The sequence below is a fragment of the Drosophila serrata genome, unplaced genomic scaffold (assembly GCF_035046125.1).
Source record: "Drosophila serrata isolate PLE 108 unplaced genomic scaffold, ASM3504612v1 contig_240, whole genome shotgun sequence".
Lineage (NCBI taxonomy): Eukaryota > Metazoa > Arthropoda > Insecta > Diptera > Drosophilidae > Drosophila > Drosophila serrata.
Window position 1 is genome coordinate 5,853,170 of NW_028257138.1, and position 15,915 is coordinate 5,869,084.

Here is a 15,915-nt window from a genome sequence, read left to right on the forward strand (position 1 = left end):
TATTCAATGATTGCCTTTTAAAATTAAAAAAAAAAATTTTAACAATTATGATATTATTGCTCATTATGATAAATATAAATCGATTTTTTATTTATTTCAGCTTTAGTGCAAAATAAAAATGATTTGTGCGTGTTGGGCCTATGTATGGCTGCTCTTTGCTGACATGGAGCGATAAGATTAATATTTTAAAACCTCTTAGATTAATATGTTAAACCCAGTTGAATAGGAATAACAGATTGACTTGAAAAAGATTTACTGCCCCCCTATTTTGTTTATAAAGTTTCTATAGCTTCTAAAAATAAAAGTTATATTTAATAAACTCAAGTCTAGTTAAAATAAAATAATTATTTTTATTGGGTTTAGTCTTATTTTTGTAGCAGATGATTTATAAATCACATTTTTAACGATTTTAAATATTAATTTGTTATAATTTGGAAGTGTTTTGTGTGGGAAGAGTAATATTTTTTCAAATAAAAATTCCGCTTGTTTTTCATCATGGAGATCATATGGTATGCCAATTAATTAAATATTGATCATTACTCAAAGTGAAATTATATGATTTATCTAAAAAGTTTGTAAACGCATATTTGAAATATTTTCTGGTCGATCAATCATCAATGGAAGCCGAACTGAGGGTACTACCGCCCAATTGGTTATGAGCTATCATAAGTATGTCCTTCTTCTCCTTCGGAAAACGCAGTTCTCGTCCAGCCATGCGAAAGGTTTCCAGCTCTCTCTCGGCCAGCACCAATTCGCGACGAATAACGCCGGGGCTGTCGTGTTCCCTGGCAATCCAGTCCAACGCCATTTGTGAGCGCATCTCATCATCCAGACTGCGGTTGGAATAGTGAGCCACGACTTCCTGCCTGGAGCAATGACGTTCGCGCATTGCCTTGAGGGAACCATTCCAGTGGAGCAGTTGAAAAACAGTCATAAGTTCTTGGAACTCAAGCATAGTTCTACCCTTATTTGCTTCCAGCATGAATCTACACCAAACAATAGAACATAGTTTGTTTAATAAGTTATTACCGCAGATTAAAACTCACCTGAATGCGCCGATTCCCGACTCTGTGCCCTCGTTGACTTGGGATGTTGTTCCTTTAAAGGAAGTCCGAGCATCCTGTACTGCTTTCTGTATAAATTCGTCACTAATTCGACGCGATGGGTGTTCATTGAATACCGAGTTCATCAGAGCAATCTTGGCCGAACTGCGTCTGGCTTCCGCTTTTGTTGGACAATTCTGGAACACAAGAAAACACTGCTAGAAATCTATTTCTCCTTTCATTACTTTTAAGTGCCGATATATACTTGAAAGCTTCCGAAACAACTGCCTCCTGGCAGCGTTACGAAACAAATGTATGGCTGGCTATTTGCTGGAATCGATTCGTAAATAACAAGAGCTCCGTTTTTTAGTTCAGCTCCACGAGATTGCTTCATTTGCCAAAACTCTTGTAGGGCTTCTACCACATTCACTGAAATACATACATACATACATATGTGAACATAGGTGGGCTTATAGTTTTACATTTATATAAGTGTTACCTCTATAATCTCTGTCCTCGTAAAATCCAGTGACCGTTGGTAGAACCCAAAATGGTTCTTCGGGATAAACCATTGTCTTCTTATTGAAATTAGCGATGTAAGCTATAGCAGTACTAATACGACATGTCAATAAAGATTCTGCAAAAAACGAGTAATTTAATGGCAATAGCAGATACATACATATGTATGTATTTTGCAGTCAAGACTTTTAAAATATCCATATATACATAGTACAGTGTACATTCTATGTATGTACTTTGCTGCACGGTGAATTTTCTGTTAAGAGCCAACGTATTACATAGCATATGTTTACATATGTATGTACGTGCATACATACATATGCAAGATTTGTATTGTTGCACTGGTGACACTGCCACGTCTTTAAACATATGTAGATCGCAACATCCTCTAAATATGTCTACCAATGGAGAGTTTGTTGCCTAAGTCTTTTGATTTCAGCTTGCAATTGTGTTCAATACCCCAGTGTTGCACTCTTTTTTATTATACTGCACCATTTAAACAAAGCAACAGGTAAAAATACTTAATTTTGATGCAATCAACTAGGGGTTTTAACAATTACATTTTTTTTTATTAGTTTATTGATTTGTATTCGTAAACTTGCATTTACATTTGGCTTGTACATTTAAACGGGGAAAATTTTCACTTTTATGTTATACTTTTTGGACACCAGCGAAGGTAAGGTCACATACGAGACGAGACGAAAAACCTTTCTGGCAGAAATGTAAAAAAAACTAGATACATTACTGTGTTCCAGTGCTGCCAATTTGTTGGCTACCGCAAAAAAACATATAGACACGAATCGTTTATGGCTTGAAAAAGGCTAAATTCGTTCTTTGTAAATAATTGATTTGATACATTATTGTAAATATAAAACTATAAGTCATTACTTTTATTATACCCGTGTGGGATAATGCAATTTCAGTTAGAGGCTTAGACCGCAGGAAAGGAGTCATTTCTGACCCTATAAACCATATATATTATTGATTAGTATTAAAATCTGAATCGATCTAGCTATGTCTGGCTAAAATGTACTTTTTTTCAAAAATTTCCAAATTTTAAAAATTTTAAAAGGAGTTTCATTGTTAAAATTGTAAATTTTTGCCAAAATTGAATTTTTTAAATCTTAAAATGGGTTGCAGATTTGTTAACCTCATAAAAAAGCTTTCCGAATAGACATTAATGCCTTTTTGGCTAAGTTATGAGATTTTTAAACTTAGATTTTCATATAAAAATAATTGCATAAAATAATACTTAATTTTAAATTCTTGCAGTATTATAATTTTAATCATAAGCTTGCAAAACAGTGCAGGAGTCATTTCCGTCCCTACAAATCATATACTTAATTGCTCAGCATGAAGGACAAATCTTTTAAGCTACCTCCGGCAGAACAATTTTTTTTTTTCAAAAATGTTAAATTTTTTCCAAAAATGAAAGAAAAATTTTGATTCTTTTAGGTTTTAATCTGGGTATGCAGATTTGTTAACCTTATAAAAGCTAACATAGGAAAGCTTTCCGAGTTGAAATTAATGCCTTTTTGGCTGAGTTATAAGAATTTTAATCTTCGATTTTGATATAAATAATACAAATAATACAAATAATATAATGTTATTATTATTTTTAAGCCCTTGCAGTATTATAATTTAAGTCAGAAGTTTGCAAAGCAATGGAGGAGTCATTTCCGGTCATATAAAGTACATGATACTTGATCTTCACTAACTTGAAATTTCCGACTGTCCCTCCGTCTTACCTTTTCAAGAGAAGAGCATTTTGGATCGAAGGACTATATAGCTGCAGTAGGAACGATCAGTAAATGTTCAGAAAACAAATTATAACATTTATAGTTTTCAACATATTTACATATTTTAGATAAAGTCCATTTTGTATTATTTTATAATTTCGGTTTTAATTTTATTGAAATCTAACGACCATATCATATAGCTGCCATCGAAACGATCATTAAATGTATGTCCATCACTCTGTCAAGCTCTACAGATCCCTCTTTCTCTTTATCACTCTTTACCTAGCTCTAGCGCTAGCTCTAGCTCTCTTGCTCTCACACTCTCACACTTTGTAGCTCTAGCTCTAGCTGCAGCTCTAGCTCTAGCGCTAGCTCTAGCTCTCTTGCTCTCTCGCTCTCACATTCTCTATTCTCTTTTCTCGGGTACTATAAATACAGGCACACCTCGCCGAGCTGGCCTCAGTTAGTCCGTGCGGTCTCCAGTGTTGACATCGAAAGTGATATTGGCAGTGATAGTGGTTTGACTCTAAATATGACGTGGCCAATGCAACACATGTGGATAACAAGGAAAAAGCTTACATTGATGCTACCAATCGAAACCTAATTGAAGTCATCAATCACACACACATCACACTGGAAGGAATAACGTAATGATGAAAAGAGATAAAAGTGTGTCCTCTACTCTGGTAAGTCTTAACATTGACAATTATATTATTATATTATATAAATTATTATATATTATTATTATATATATATATATATATATATATATTATATATATATTAAGATGCTATATGGGTGATCAGTCAGAAATCAGCAGTGGTGGCTTTGCGTTTAATTTTCCTTTAATTTACTTGTTTTGTCATGGAAACTATAAGCTAATTTTAATTTAAAGTGATACAGAAATTATCATTAAAAATATCTACAAACTCATACTAAAGGTAAGAACCTAACTTAATTACGAAGTGTGTGGAGTCATTTTCGACCCTACGTATCATATGTATTCTTGATCAGCATAAAGATTTGTTGACCTCGTAAAAACTAACAGGAAAGCTTTCCTAATTGATATTAATGCCTTTTTGGCTGAGTTATGAGATTTTTAAACTTTGATTGTCATATAAAAGTAATTGCATAAATTAATACTTATTTTTAAACCCTTCCAGTATTATAATTTTAGTCAGAAGCTTGCAAAACAATGAAGGAGTCATTTCCGACCCTACAAATCATATATATTCTTGATCAGCATGAAGAGTCGAATCTTTCAAGCTATCTCCGGCAAGAAATTTTTTTTTTTTTTTCAAAAATGTTCACTTTTTTTTAAAAAGAAAAAAAAACGTTATAATTGTCAAAAATGTTAATTTGTTTAGGTTTTAAACTGAGTACGCAGATTTGTTAACCTCTTAAAACCTAACATAGGAAAGCTTTCTGAATTGCAATTAATGCATTTTTGCTTTAGTTATGATCGAATGCACATTCGAACCCATTATGATATGGCTACCTGCAAGGGTATACACATTTCGACTTTTTGAATTTAGCTTTCTTTTCTGTTTATGATTTCTTTAATGTTATCCTTCGTCTTCCCCTAGAACTGTTTAAATAAATAATGTAAACCTTTCTCAAAACCTTCAGGATTTTATAAAGATAGGTAATATTTAGGAATGCAGCGAATCTTTTGGGGTATTTTAATAATTTTGTATGATTAATTATACCCTTACAGGGGATTATAATTTCAGTCAGAAGCTTGCAGCATTTGAACAAGAACAACAGCAAGAGTATACAATCTTCGGCTTATCATACAAGAACAACAGCAAGATTATACAATCTTCGGCTTATCAAATTTTTGCGCTTCCTTTCTTGTTTATTATTTATTTCAGTAGGAAATCGCAAAATTCTAATGTTTGTGCTCAAAACTTAGTAAAAGTCTTGAGATCAGGTATCATTTTCATAAAAATGTTATATACATATGTCTATATTAATGTCGTAACCTCTCCGTATGTTTAAACAGCACAAGCAGATATAATGCATATTTTTTATTAATGGATAAAACTTAAAACAAATATGACATATAAGTTTTTACTGAAGTTTTCACACGTTACTAGACACTAGCCACAAATAGTATCCTTAATCTAAAGATAAACATACAAATTTAAAATGATTAACTAAAATAGAATGTCAACATTAATGAAACTCGGCAGAGGGAGGTCAAAAAATGATCCACATTCATCACTTTCAATAATATCTAAGTCATTTATAGGTGGATTGTGATCGAAATCGGTGCATAACTGTGGTATCTCTCTTTTATCCCAATCTTCCTCCAGGGTGTGGATGTCATGTAGGATTCGTTCGCACAAGTCATCATATTCAGACTCATTTTCCAGCCAGGTTTCGGTGATTGCTGGAATTGAGAATTGTTATTCTTCATTTTTGGAATCACCCCCTTAGCTCTGCTTACGTTTGGTGCATTTTTTTACACAGCGCTCGGTGGGGAAATCCGTGTAGTTGAACAAATTTATGGGCTGGATCTCGACGCGTCTTACCATGTAGGCACCCAAAAAACAGCTGGTCGACTTCGCAGTAACTTCCTCTCGATCCCTTACATTTTGTTTGGCAGCATTCCGAATCGATAGCTTGGCATTACTTCCCTCAAGTTTTACAGAACTGCTGCTTTTAAATGGAGTAATTCCAGGCGTTTGGTGTATAACATTGTCAAGTTTTCCCAGCACATTCTTTTTAACAGTTAGTTTTAAGGCTGCATTGCTATTTTTCATAGGATGAGAAGGCACTGAAACGTTTAATACAATTATTTGTTTTTTATGTTTGAAAGAGCAATGCTACTATAACTTACAATAAACGCCGGTGTTCTCCTTGTTTATGATTTGATCCATATTTTTGTATGATGCTAAATAATGGTAGTAATATTAATTTAAAATGCCTACAAAATTTTAGAATGAAAACGAGCGGCACAATGTTAGAGATGTGAGAAGCGCTAATGTCAACTCGTTGTATTGTTAATTTGTCTGAAGTTAGAAACGACGGAATATGAAACACTACTCATTTTTCGTCATATGGTGTAATAGTCTCGATTGTACATATTATATATGTATATTGTCTTGTAATACCAATATTTTTTATTATGAAGTAATTCCTCTTTCTTTAAGGTGTTCTTGGCTACAATATACACATGTGTCTGAATGGGCAAGTTAGCGGAGTTCGCAACCAGTTATCGTGTCAGCGATAATCGCTTTGGTTCCATCTCTATTTTACAAAAAAATTTGTTGAGTGAATATTAAGCTTGGAGATTTTCTGCCGGAAAAATTTCAGTGGGCATTCAGGTTTTCCAAAGGATATAAAATAGTGAAACTATCAAATACAAAAACCACACTTTGCTAGTCACTCAACTTTAACTGAATAAACGATACAAAGACGTGGCCATGGCGTCCCATCAGTACCATCAAATTGCAAATTTGCTGGAAAAAGTATGTATAAAATTTTTATCTTTCGTGAATATTATGAAATGTAATGGAGCCAATGGCTATTGCTGCCTCCTTGGCTGCTCCAGATGACGTCGACGGACAAGGACTTTCGATTCATGGCGACCAATGATTTAATGACTGAACTGCAAAAAGACAGCATTATACTGGACGATGAGTCCGAAAAAAAGGTGGTGAGAATGGTACTGAAGCTGCTGGAGGACAAGAACGGCGAGGTGCAGAATCTGGCCGTGAAGTGCCTCGGTCCGTTGGTCAACAAGGTGAAGGAGATTCAGGTGGAGACCATTGTTGATTCGCTCTGTGCCAACATGATGTCAAACACAGAACAGCTGCGCGACATATCGAGTATCGGCTTGAAGACAGTGATTGCGGAACTGCCGCAATCCTCCAATTCACTGGCCCCCAATGTCTGCCAGAGGATCACCGGGAAGCTGAGCACAGCTATTGAGAAGGTACGTTTCACCGGTTAAGAAGCCCCGCCTGGATTTGGTTTTACTTTGTAAGTTTTTCCGCTTTGTAGGAAGACGTATCCGTCAAGTTGGAGTCCCTGGACATACTGGCTGACTTGCTCTCCCGTTTTGGAGAGTTTCTTGTGCCCTTCCACAGCACCATTCTGAAGGCATTGATGCCCCAATTGGCCTCCTCACGACAGGCTGTACGTAAGCGAACGATCGTAGCTTTGTCGTTTCTGCTTATCCAAGCCAATAGCAATGCCTACAACGGAGTAATCGATCACTTGCTGGATGGCCTAGAGAATCCACCAAACCCGGGTGCCATTCGCACATACATCCAGTGCCTGGCGTCTATATGGTAAGCAGGCAGGAATACGCTAGTCTCGCAACGGCTTACATCTCTTTCCTTTCAGCCGACAGGCTGGCCATCGGTTGTGCAATCACATCGATCGCTCAATGCTGCTGCTGAGTCAGTACAGCCAGCGAGATGACGACGAGCTGCGCGAGTTTTGCCTGCAGGCCTGCGAGGCGTTCGTTATGCGCTGCCCCGATGCCATACATCCTCATATTCCCATGGTAAGTTCTTCCGAAGCAAAGCAAAGCAAAGCCTTATTTCGCATTGGGTATCTTCTAGATCCTTGAGCTGTGCCTGAAGTACATCACTTATGATCCCAACTACAACTACGAAACAGATGATGGCGATGCTGGCAATGCAATGGACACCGAGGATGATGAGTATGTGGACAGCGAAGAGTATAGTGACGACGACGATATGAGCTGGAAGGTGCGTCGCGCTGCTGCCAAGTGCTTAGAGGTTTTAATCTCCACGCGCCAGGAACTCATCGAGGACTTTTACCGCAGCCTGAGTCCTGCGTTGATTGCTCGCTTTAAGGAGCGCGAGGAGAATGTGAAATCTGACATCTTCCATGCCTATGTCGCTCTGCTGAAGAACACGCGACTGAGCGACGATGTAGCCAACGACCCGGACTCGATGGATCAAGTGTCGGGGCCGACTTCGCTCTTAATTGAGCAGCTGCCGCTGATTGTAAAGGCCATACAGCCGCTGATGCGCGAGAAGTCAATGAAGACGCGCCAGGATTGCTTCCTCCTGCTCCGAGAGCTCTTGAATTCGCTGCCCGGCGCCCTGGGTCCCTACTTGGAGAGCATAGTGCCCGGAATAAGCTATTCGCTGAATGACAAAAGCTCCACAAGCAACATGAAGATCGAATCGCTGGGATTCCTATACTCCCTGCTGCAGGGTCACCCGCCGCACGTCTTTCATCCACACATACCGTCTCTGGTGCCGCTCGTTGTGACCTCGGTGTTTGATCCCTTCTATAAAATTGCTACAGAGGCCCTCCTTGTGCTGCAGCAGCTGGTGAAGGTAATTCGACCGCTGGAAACGAGTGCTGGGAAGTCGGATTTCGATGCACCCTCGTTTGTGGGTCCGGTTTACTCGTGCACCCTGCAAAAACTTAAGGTGACGGACGTCGATCAAGAGGTTAAAGAGCGTGCCATTGCCTGCATGGGTCAGATCATTGCTAACATGGGCGATATGCTGAAGACAGAGCTTGCCGTATGCCTGCCCATCTTTATGGAGCGCCTGAAGAACGAGGTGACCAGGCTGAGCAGTGTTAAAGCCTTAACCCTCATCGCTGCCTCTTCTCTGCGCATCGATCTAACGCCGATCCTCAATGATGTACTGCCCGCCCTTGGGACATTTCTACGAAAGAATCATCGTGCCCTGAAGCTGCACTCGCTCGATCTCATCAACAAGATTGTTATAAATTATTCGAGTAATTTCGAGCCGAATTTGCTGCAGACGGCCATCGTGGAGATTCCGCCACTAATATCAGATTCGGATTTGCACGTAGCCCAGTATTCTCTGACGCTATTAAGCACTGTGGCCCGCCGCCAGCCGCAGGCGCTGGTGGGCATACACGAGCAGTTTTTGCGATCGGTGCTTATATTGGTTCGATCGCCGTTGCTTCAGGTGGGTCACCTATACTCGTACTATAGTAGATATAGATGTAAATATAACCTTTTTCTCATAGGGAACGGCTTTGAACTGCACTCTGGAGCTGTTCCAAGCGCTGGTGCAGACACAGTTGTCCGGATTGGATTACCATTCCTTGGTATCGAAGCTAATGGCACCCGTTCTAGCTGGCGGAACGGACGGCGCCTTATTCAGGGGCACAGCTGTTGGAGCTGCCTCAGGTGCACCCGGCAGTGGTGAGGCGGTGCAGCAGCTGCACAAACAGGCATATCATTCTTCGGCCAAGTGCATTGCCGCCCTCACACAGCAGTGTCCCCAGGTGGCGACCCCATTGGCCACCAAGTTGATAACGGATCTGCAGAAGCGCAATGACACTGAGATTATATTTTGTTTGCTGACAATCGGTGAGATTGGCAGGCACTTTGATCTGAGCAGCATACAGGTGCTGCCGCAGACGATTATTGAGTGCTTTGGGGCCACCTCGGAGGATGTTAAGGCGGCCGCCTCGCATGCCCTGGGGGCTGTCTCAGTGGGTAGCCTGCAGACATACCTGCCGCTGATTCTCAACGAGATTGAAGTCCAGCCGAAGCGTCAATACTTGCTGTTGCACTCACTGAAGGAGGTGATTTCCTCACTTTCGGTATCCCCCAGCGGACTGGCACAGTTGTTACCATCAGTGCCATCGATTTGGACACAGCTTTTTAAGCATTGCGAGTGCTCGGAAGAGGGATCACGCAACGTGGTGGCCGAGTGTCTGGGCAAACTTGTGCTGGTCAATCCCGATGAGTTGCTGCCGCAGCTACAGCAAGCGTTGCGTTCGGAGAGCGCTACCATGCGTACCGTCGTCGTCTCCTCGGTGAAGTTCACCATCTCGGATCAGCCGCAACCGATAGATGTGCTGCTCAAGCAAAATATTGGCGAGTTCCTGTTCGCCCTGCGCGATCCGGAGCCACAGGTGCGACGCGTCGCGCTCGTGGCCTTCAATTCGGCAGTGCACAACAAGCCGAGCCTGGTGCGCGACTTGCTGCCAACTCTATTGCCATGGCTTTACTCCGAGACGAAGGTAAAGAGCGAACTGATCAGGGAGGTGGAGATGGGACCATTCAAGCACACTGTGGACGATGGCCTCGACATACGCAAAGCGGCATTTGAGTGCATGTACACACTGCTCGAGCAGGGCTTGGACCGTGTGGATGTCATGCAGTTCTTGGATCACGTGCAGGCTGGCCTCTGCGACCACTACGACATCAAGATGCTCACTTACCTGATGACGGCACGTCTGGCCATTCTGTGCCCCGATAAGGTTCTTCTAAGTGAGTAACGAACTGCGCTTTACTTTGGAATCTAACTAATGTGATTCTCCCCTTCAGGACTCGATCAATTTATACAGCAACTACGTGATACGTGCACCCACAAGGTGAAGGCAAACTCTGTGAAACAGGAATACGAAAAGCAGGACGAACTAAAGCGTTCAGCCCTCCGAGCTGTGTCAGCCCTTTCGCAAATACCCAAAGCAAGTAAGTGAATGGAAAAAGTAATATATTCAAAATAAAAATCTTTAAAACTAAACTACACAATTCATTTTACAGACAAAAATCAGCAACTAATGGATTTCCTTAAGTCGATCAAAGAGACCCCAGAGTTGAGCAAGATCTATGATTATATTCAGAAGGATTCCATCACCGGTACAGCAGATATTATTGTAATGGATCAGAGCTAAAACTGAAACCTTGGGCTCTCGAAATTCCTTTACTTAATTAAGAATATGATGCGTGTTGGACGCACACACACAAGTATCTCTTTTCTGATATAGCTTTTAGATTTTCTAAATAAGAAATAAATGCAGATCGACTTGAAGAGCAAGGTTAATTGTGAAGCAGAGCAAGTAAATTATGTATTTGATTCAAGTAATTCATTGAGTATACTCTGAAAATAACCATTCGCTTTATCTTTAAGCTAATCATTCAACGTGTTTTTGTTTCCTGGAAAATCGGTCAACAATTATATACTTTTTAAAAAAATGTAGTGCTTGCTCTATTGACATTTGTAAATCTATTTTTGTAGGCTCTTGTTATTGAAAGCTATCGACATTTCAAGTTGAAAATCGAAACTTATTCAAACTGATTCAAATTGTAAGGATAGATTTTGGATTTTACATCTCAAAGAAATTTTACGCTGCCTGCTTGGCTTTCTTTTTTTCCGAATCGTCTGATAGGGCTTTACCTATGCCATCATCCGACGTTGGTCCAGTTTCTGAAACAGTCTCTGGAGGATGTTCGAGGACGTGATCGATTATGCCTAGGGTCTTGGCCTCTTCTGGGGTCATAAAGTGGTCCCGCTCCATTCGTGTAGACATCTCATCGTACGAGTTGTTCGCATGCTTTACATAGATTTTGGTTAGCTGGCGCTTAATTTTGATAATTTCCTCGGCATGTATTAAAATGTCTGTGGCTTGACCCTTCGAGAAAGATAAAAGTATTAGTTTTCCAAATTAATTAACAGCGAAGCAAACTTACTTGAGCGCCGCCCGAGGGCTGATGTATCATAATCCGGGCATTTGGCAGCGAGTAACGCATACCCGGTGCACCTGCCGCCAGCAATAGTGAGCCCATTGAGCAGGCCTGGCCGACGCACCACGTTGCAATTGGTGGCTTGACGTACTGCATCGTATCGTAGATGGCCAGGCCAGCCGTCACAACGCCACCCGGGGAATTGATGTACAAATGTATTGGCTTGTTGACGTTTTCCGATTGCAGAAACAGTAACTGGGCTACAACGGTGGAGCTGATATCATCGGTAATGTTGCCCATCAGGCAAATAATTCGCTCCTTAAGCAGACGTGAGAATATATCGTACGCCCTTTCACCTCGCCCAGTTTGCTCCACCACCATGGGAATCAGATTGATGTTGCGGCGAACCAAGTTTGTTCGGCCCGTACATGATGCCTGCAATTGGAGCGTTATTACCTGAAATATATTAACAAGGTTCGAACTCACTAAATTATTTTGCAATAACCGGCTAACAGCAGTTTTTAGCATGATCCTTGGCTCTTGTTTTGTCCGCAAATCAACCGGATTCGGTATGTTATGCAAAACAGCTGATTTTTAAGGCTAAGAGTACAACACACTTATATTCATTTCTGACACAAATGGAAATGAAACACTGTTGTATTGTGGTTGGGATTTTTATGAAGGTTGTTGGGGCTGTATTTTTTTATGTACAATTTAGAAATGCCTTGGATAAGTTTTTAGGAGCATTTGTTTTTAGTTCTTTAATATATTTATGTAACTATTAACCATAACAATTATATCAATTGAAAAAACGGGAATAAAATAGGATTTAGTTCATTTATATAAGGCTAACAACCAAGCTTTGCACTATCATTCAGTATATTTCTCCCATCCTATCAATGCATTTATAATTTGGGTATGAATATAATAAGAAAAATTATTAAAATTAAAATTATAATTATTAATAATTTAATTTTCCATTGTGATGTTATTTTCGATTCCAATATTTCACTATGCTGGTACTTTCAACTGTTAAAGTTTTCGTTAATTTGTCTTTGAAAGTTTATATAATTAAAAAAATATTTTCTCCTACATTGTTATTATTTTAGAAAACATTGAGGTTTCCAAAACTGATGAACGATCTTACTAAGTTTACAAGATTCATTGAATTGATTTTTATAGATATTTTTAATGAACATTTATTTGACAAATCATAACTATTCTAAAAAAGCATTAATTTCAATTCGTAAATTTGTAAATTCAATATGTATATTTTTATTAGATTAATTACGATTAATAAAATTTTTGTAAATTGTTGATAATTTTAACGATGTAACACCTTTTTTTTTTTGCAAAAATCTAAAAAAAATTTCACAAATTATATTTTAACCGGACATACATATGTAGATCGATTCAGCTGTTCATGCTGTTCAAGAATATATATGATTTATAGGGTCGGATTGACTCCTTCACAGCCTCACAAGCTTTTGAATAAAATTATAATATATAATTATAATGGTATGTGCATTATTTTTATGTACATATATGAAATCGAGTATACTAAACCTTTAACAAACGAACAAATTGAAGTTAAACGGAAAGTTTAGTCTTCAAAATAAATGATTTTATAATATACAATAATTTCTGGAGAATTGCCCATATATTATATATAATATTTTTAAGATTCACCAAATAGAGTATTTGGCAGTGCCGATCTCGCACAAAATGTATACTTATATATTTATTTTTGATTATATTGCATTGTTAAAAATTTTGCTTAGTTTGCCATTAACTTATTATGATATCTACTCTTTATGGTCATTACGGAAACGGCGGTAGCTATGTGGAAGCTTATAGCTCTTGGCTGTTTATGTGGCTTAAAATATTATATTGTGACTTCCGAAATAAAAAACGGAAATTCGTCTGTCTTTGACTACAAAGGCGAGTTTGAAATATTTAAAGTGAGAGACAAATCAATAATGTATAAGGAGAAAAACTATGAAGATCTGTATTCTAGAATAACAACAATAGAAAGTATCTTCGGAACTATGATGAAGTGAGAAGCTTTAAGGCCTTTGAAGAGAATTACAAAGTTATTGAGGAGCACAATCAACAATATCAGGATGGCCAAACAAGCTTTAGGCTGAAACCGAACATATTTGCTGATATGGTATGTGATGTTTAAAAAAAAAGATTTACAAATTTTACTATATATTTTTATTGTATGTAGAGCACGGACGGGTATCTAAAAGGATATTTGCGGCTTTTAAAGAGTCACACGGAAGACAGCTCAGATAACGTCGCTGAAATAGTTGGATCGCCTCTGATGGCCAACCTGCCAGAAAGTTTGGATTGGCGGCAAAAAGGATTTCGGACCCCACCGCACAATCAGCAGACTTGCGGTTCATGCTACGCTTTCAGCATTGCCGAGAGCATCGAGGGACAAGTTTTCAAGCGCACCGGAAAAATCCTGAGCCTAAGTCAGCAACAAATTGTGGACTGCAGTGTGTCACATGGAAATCAAGGATGTGTCGGAGGATCTCTGCGAAACACTTTAAATTATTTGCAGAGCACTGGTGGCATAATGAGGGCCGAAGATTATAAATACGTTTCAAAGGTAATTTTGGGAATCTTTTTTGACACTCGAAGAAAAAGCTTTACCGAAATGGAAGTTAGGAAAAATTCTTTAATATTTTTCCATTACGTTTGGTTCTGTTATAGGTTCGTCATATTTTTTGGGGTTTACAATAAGGCGAATAAATTTAAAAGAACAGAATTCATTTTGGCGGTACAAATTTACAAAATTAATAATTGTAATTTTAAAATATTTTAGAAAGGAAAATGTCAGTTTGTTCATGACTTATCGGTCGTCAATGTAACTTCTTGGGCCATTTTACCTACGCGAGATGAGCAAGCAATTCAAGCCGCAGTTACTCACATCGGCCCGGTGGCCATATCAATCAATGCCACCCCCAAGACATTTCAACTTTACAGGTAATCAGTACTTGTAAAAATAAAATATATATTACATTATATATTTTCCTTTTTATTTTCAGCGACGGCATATACGACGATGCAGCGTGCTCATCATCATCTGTAAATCATGCCATGCTGGTTATAGGTTTTGGTAAGGATTATTGGATTTTAAAGAATTGGTGGGGCGAACTTTGGGGTGAATCGGGTTTTATGCGGATTCGCAAAGGTGTTAATATGTGCGGAGTTGCTAACTATGCTGCATATGCAATAGTTTAGTACCTTAATGTTATATTAACGAAATGGAACAAATAAATGCCGACTGTTTTCTTTTTAAACACACAGTAACACTTATATATACTGATATAAATTTCAATTAGAGAATGCTCAATAAATTTAGTTTTATCATTTCTTAATTTTCACATAGTATGAAGATGATTTTAATCCGAACTTGAAACTTTATTTATATGTATGTATATACTGTCCTCAATTTGTAATCTCTCGGTTAAGGCTGAGATTACTGCTGAAAAAATGGAGAGGGAATTAATGCCAGTATACTACACTGTGCCACAGAACTTGTGGTTTTGATTTAAATTTTTTAATTTGATTAGTAAAATTAAGAAAAGTAACATGTGTGTTTCCTTGAAGATAAATATAAAAAATACGTTTTACAATATTATATTTGTTTTTGTGTTGCACAGTGTCATTAAAAGAGCTGATGTAATGAATTTTAAAGGCGTGGCAATAAGCCAAGTTAAACCCTTTTATTACGCAGCACTGCGCCCGCCCCCAAAATCAATAAAAAGAGGACTTCCTCCTTTTTTGGAGAGGTAAATACAAAATAAGGCACACGAACGAATTTAAAAGTATTTATGAAGTGATAAAAGCCAAAATCCCTTGATCGGTAACTCTGGTCACAGAACGCTAACTCCTCCCACAAACTGAATCATTTATGGCAAATTATAATGCGTTTCGTCGCCCGCCTAATGGATACATTGTATTCTATAATGGCCATATAACCAATAATAGGAAAGTAAGGTGGAATCGCTCTCAGCGGTGCAACCACTTTGGAATTACGGGTTCCCGTCGCCACTGTAGACCAATGAGAGCAATTTAAAGGACCGCCGTAGGCAGGACTTCACTTCAACTTTACAACTGCTGCTGCTTTTGGGGGTTGATTTTGTGAAGGTAG

At 38.5% G+C, this 15,915-nt stretch overlaps 5 protein-coding genes across 10 annotated transcripts; 2 read left to right on the forward strand and 3 right to left on the reverse strand.

The window, feature by feature from the left end:
- Window positions 1-330: 330 nt before the first annotated feature.
- lft (Limb expression 1 family member lowfat) lies at window positions 331-2,343 on the reverse strand. Of its 5 annotated transcripts, none has more exons than XM_020951612.2 (5): window positions 2,171-2,343; window positions 1,543-1,680; window positions 1,309-1,472; window positions 1,047-1,240; window positions 331-986 (listed from the first exon to the last, which is right to left on the reverse strand). In XM_020951612.2, exons 2-5 carry the CDS (start codon window positions 1,613-1,615, stop codon window positions 608-610), a joined length of 810 nt encoding a protein of 269 aa, XP_020807271.1. In that variant the 5' UTR covers window positions 1,616-1,680; window positions 2,171-2,343; the 3' UTR covers window positions 331-607. The 5 variants fall into 5 exon arrangements, with proteins under 5 accessions (XP_020807271.1, XP_020807273.1, XP_086686945.1 ...); XM_020951614.2 differs by having other exon boundaries at window positions 2,220-2,329; XM_086830819.1 differs by having other exon boundaries at window positions 2,123-2,300.
- Window positions 2,344-3,761: 1,418 nt separating this feature from the next.
- Window positions 3,762-11,097, forward strand: Cand1 (Cullin-associated and neddylation-dissociated 1). Of its 2 annotated transcripts, none has more exons than XM_020951508.2 (9): window positions 3,762-3,987; window positions 6,460-6,777; window positions 6,861-7,244; window positions 7,313-7,602; window positions 7,658-7,820; window positions 7,879-9,237; window positions 9,299-10,553; window positions 10,611-10,757; window positions 10,830-11,097. In XM_020951508.2, exons 2-9 carry the CDS (start codon window positions 6,733-6,735, stop codon window positions 10,958-10,960), a joined length of 3,774 nt encoding a protein of 1,257 aa, XP_020807167.2. In that variant the 5' UTR covers window positions 3,762-3,987; window positions 6,460-6,732; the 3' UTR covers window positions 10,961-11,097. The 2 variants fall into 2 exon arrangements, with proteins under 2 accessions (XP_020807167.2, XP_086686946.1); XM_086830820.1 differs by lacking the exon at window positions 3,762-3,987 and adding an exon at window positions 6,356-6,401.
- Window positions 5,317-6,556, reverse strand: pim (pimples). The gene is made up of 3 exons (XM_020951510.2): window positions 6,147-6,556; window positions 5,754-6,083; window positions 5,317-5,696 (listed from the first exon to the last, which is right to left on the reverse strand). The coding sequence occupies exons 1-3, from the start codon at window positions 6,184-6,186 to the stop codon at window positions 5,461-5,463; spliced, it is 606 nt and encodes a 201-aa protein (XP_020807169.2). The 5' UTR covers window positions 6,187-6,556; the 3' UTR covers window positions 5,317-5,460.
- On the reverse strand, window positions 10,763-12,415 carry ClpP (Caseinolytic protease proteolytic subunit). Its single transcript, XM_020951509.2, has 3 exons — window positions 12,237-12,415; window positions 11,757-12,185; window positions 10,763-11,698 (listed from the first exon to the last, which is right to left on the reverse strand). The coding sequence occupies exons 1-3, from the start codon at window positions 12,276-12,278 to the stop codon at window positions 11,411-11,413; spliced, it is 759 nt and encodes a 252-aa protein (XP_020807168.1). The 5' UTR covers window positions 12,279-12,415; the 3' UTR covers window positions 10,763-11,410.
- Window positions 12,416-13,553: 1,138 nt separating this feature from the next.
- Window positions 13,554-15,399, forward strand: CtsL4 (Cathepsin L4). Its single transcript, XM_020951630.2, has 5 exons — window positions 13,554-13,711; window positions 13,768-13,920; window positions 13,981-14,367; window positions 14,584-14,744; window positions 14,807-15,399. The coding sequence occupies exons 1-5, from the start codon at window positions 13,565-13,567 to the stop codon at window positions 15,000-15,002; spliced, it is 1,044 nt and encodes a 347-aa protein (XP_020807289.2). The 5' UTR covers window positions 13,554-13,564; the 3' UTR covers window positions 15,003-15,399.
- The last annotated feature ends 516 nt before the right edge of the window (window positions 15,400-15,915 follow it).

Excerpts from the sequence above, each read along its gene's own strand:
- lft (XM_020951612.2), bottom strand. The coding sequence starts at position 1,615 with ATGGTTTATCCCGAAGAACCATTTTGGGTTCTACCAACGGTCACTGGA. Across the intron at positions 1,473-1,542 it reads CGAGGACAGAGATTATAGAG|TGAATGTGGTAGAAGCCCTA; the intron begins GTAACACTTATA and ends TATGTATTTCAG. Across the intron at positions 987-1,046 it reads TCGGGAATCGGCGCATTCAG|ATTCATGCTGGAAGCAAATA; the intron begins GTGAGTTTTAAT and ends TGTTTGGTGTAG.
- pim (XM_020951510.2), bottom strand. The coding sequence starts at position 6,186 with ATGGATCAAATCATAAACAAGGAGAACACCGGCGTTTATT. Across the intron at positions 6,084-6,146 it reads GGAGAACACCGGCGTTTATT|TGCCTTCTCATCCTATGAAA; the intron begins GTAAGTTATAGT and ends TAAACGTTTCAG. Across the intron at positions 5,697-5,753 it reads TGTAAAAAAATGCACCAAAC|CAATCACCGAAACCTGGCTG; the intron begins GTAAGCAGAGCT and ends TCTCAATTCCAG.
- Cand1 (XM_020951508.2), top strand. The coding sequence starts at position 6,733 with ATGGCGTCCCATCAGTACCATCAAATTGCAAATTTGCTGGAAAAA. Across the intron at positions 6,778-6,860 it reads TTGCAAATTTGCTGGAAAAA|ATGACGTCGACGGACAAGGA; the intron begins GTATGTATAAAA and ends TGGCTGCTCCAG. Across the intron at positions 10,554-10,610 it reads CCCCGATAAGGTTCTTCTAA|GACTCGATCAATTTATACAG; the intron begins GTGAGTAACGAA and ends TCTCCCCTTCAG.
- ClpP (XM_020951509.2), bottom strand. The coding sequence starts at position 12,278 with ATGCTAAAAACTGCTGTTAGCCGGTTATTGCAAAATAATTTA. Across the intron at positions 12,186-12,236 it reads GGTTATTGCAAAATAATTTA|GCATCATGTACGGGCCGAAC; the intron begins GTGAGTTCGAAC and ends CTCCAATTGCAG. Across the intron at positions 11,699-11,756 it reads AGCCCTCGGGCGGCGCTCAA|GGTCAAGCCACAGACATTTT; the intron begins GTAAGTTTGCTT and ends TCTTTCTCGAAG.
- CtsL4 (XM_020951630.2), top strand. The coding sequence starts at position 13,565 with ATGGTCATTACGGAAACGGCGGTAGCTATGTGGAAGCTTATAGCTCTT. Across the intron at positions 13,712-13,767 it reads GCGAGTTTGAAATATTTAAA|AATAACAACAATAGAAAGTA; the intron begins GTGAGAGACAAA and ends TCTGTATTCTAG. Across the intron at positions 13,921-13,980 it reads CGAACATATTTGCTGATATG|AGCACGGACGGGTATCTAAA; the intron begins GTATGTGATGTT and ends TATTGTATGTAG.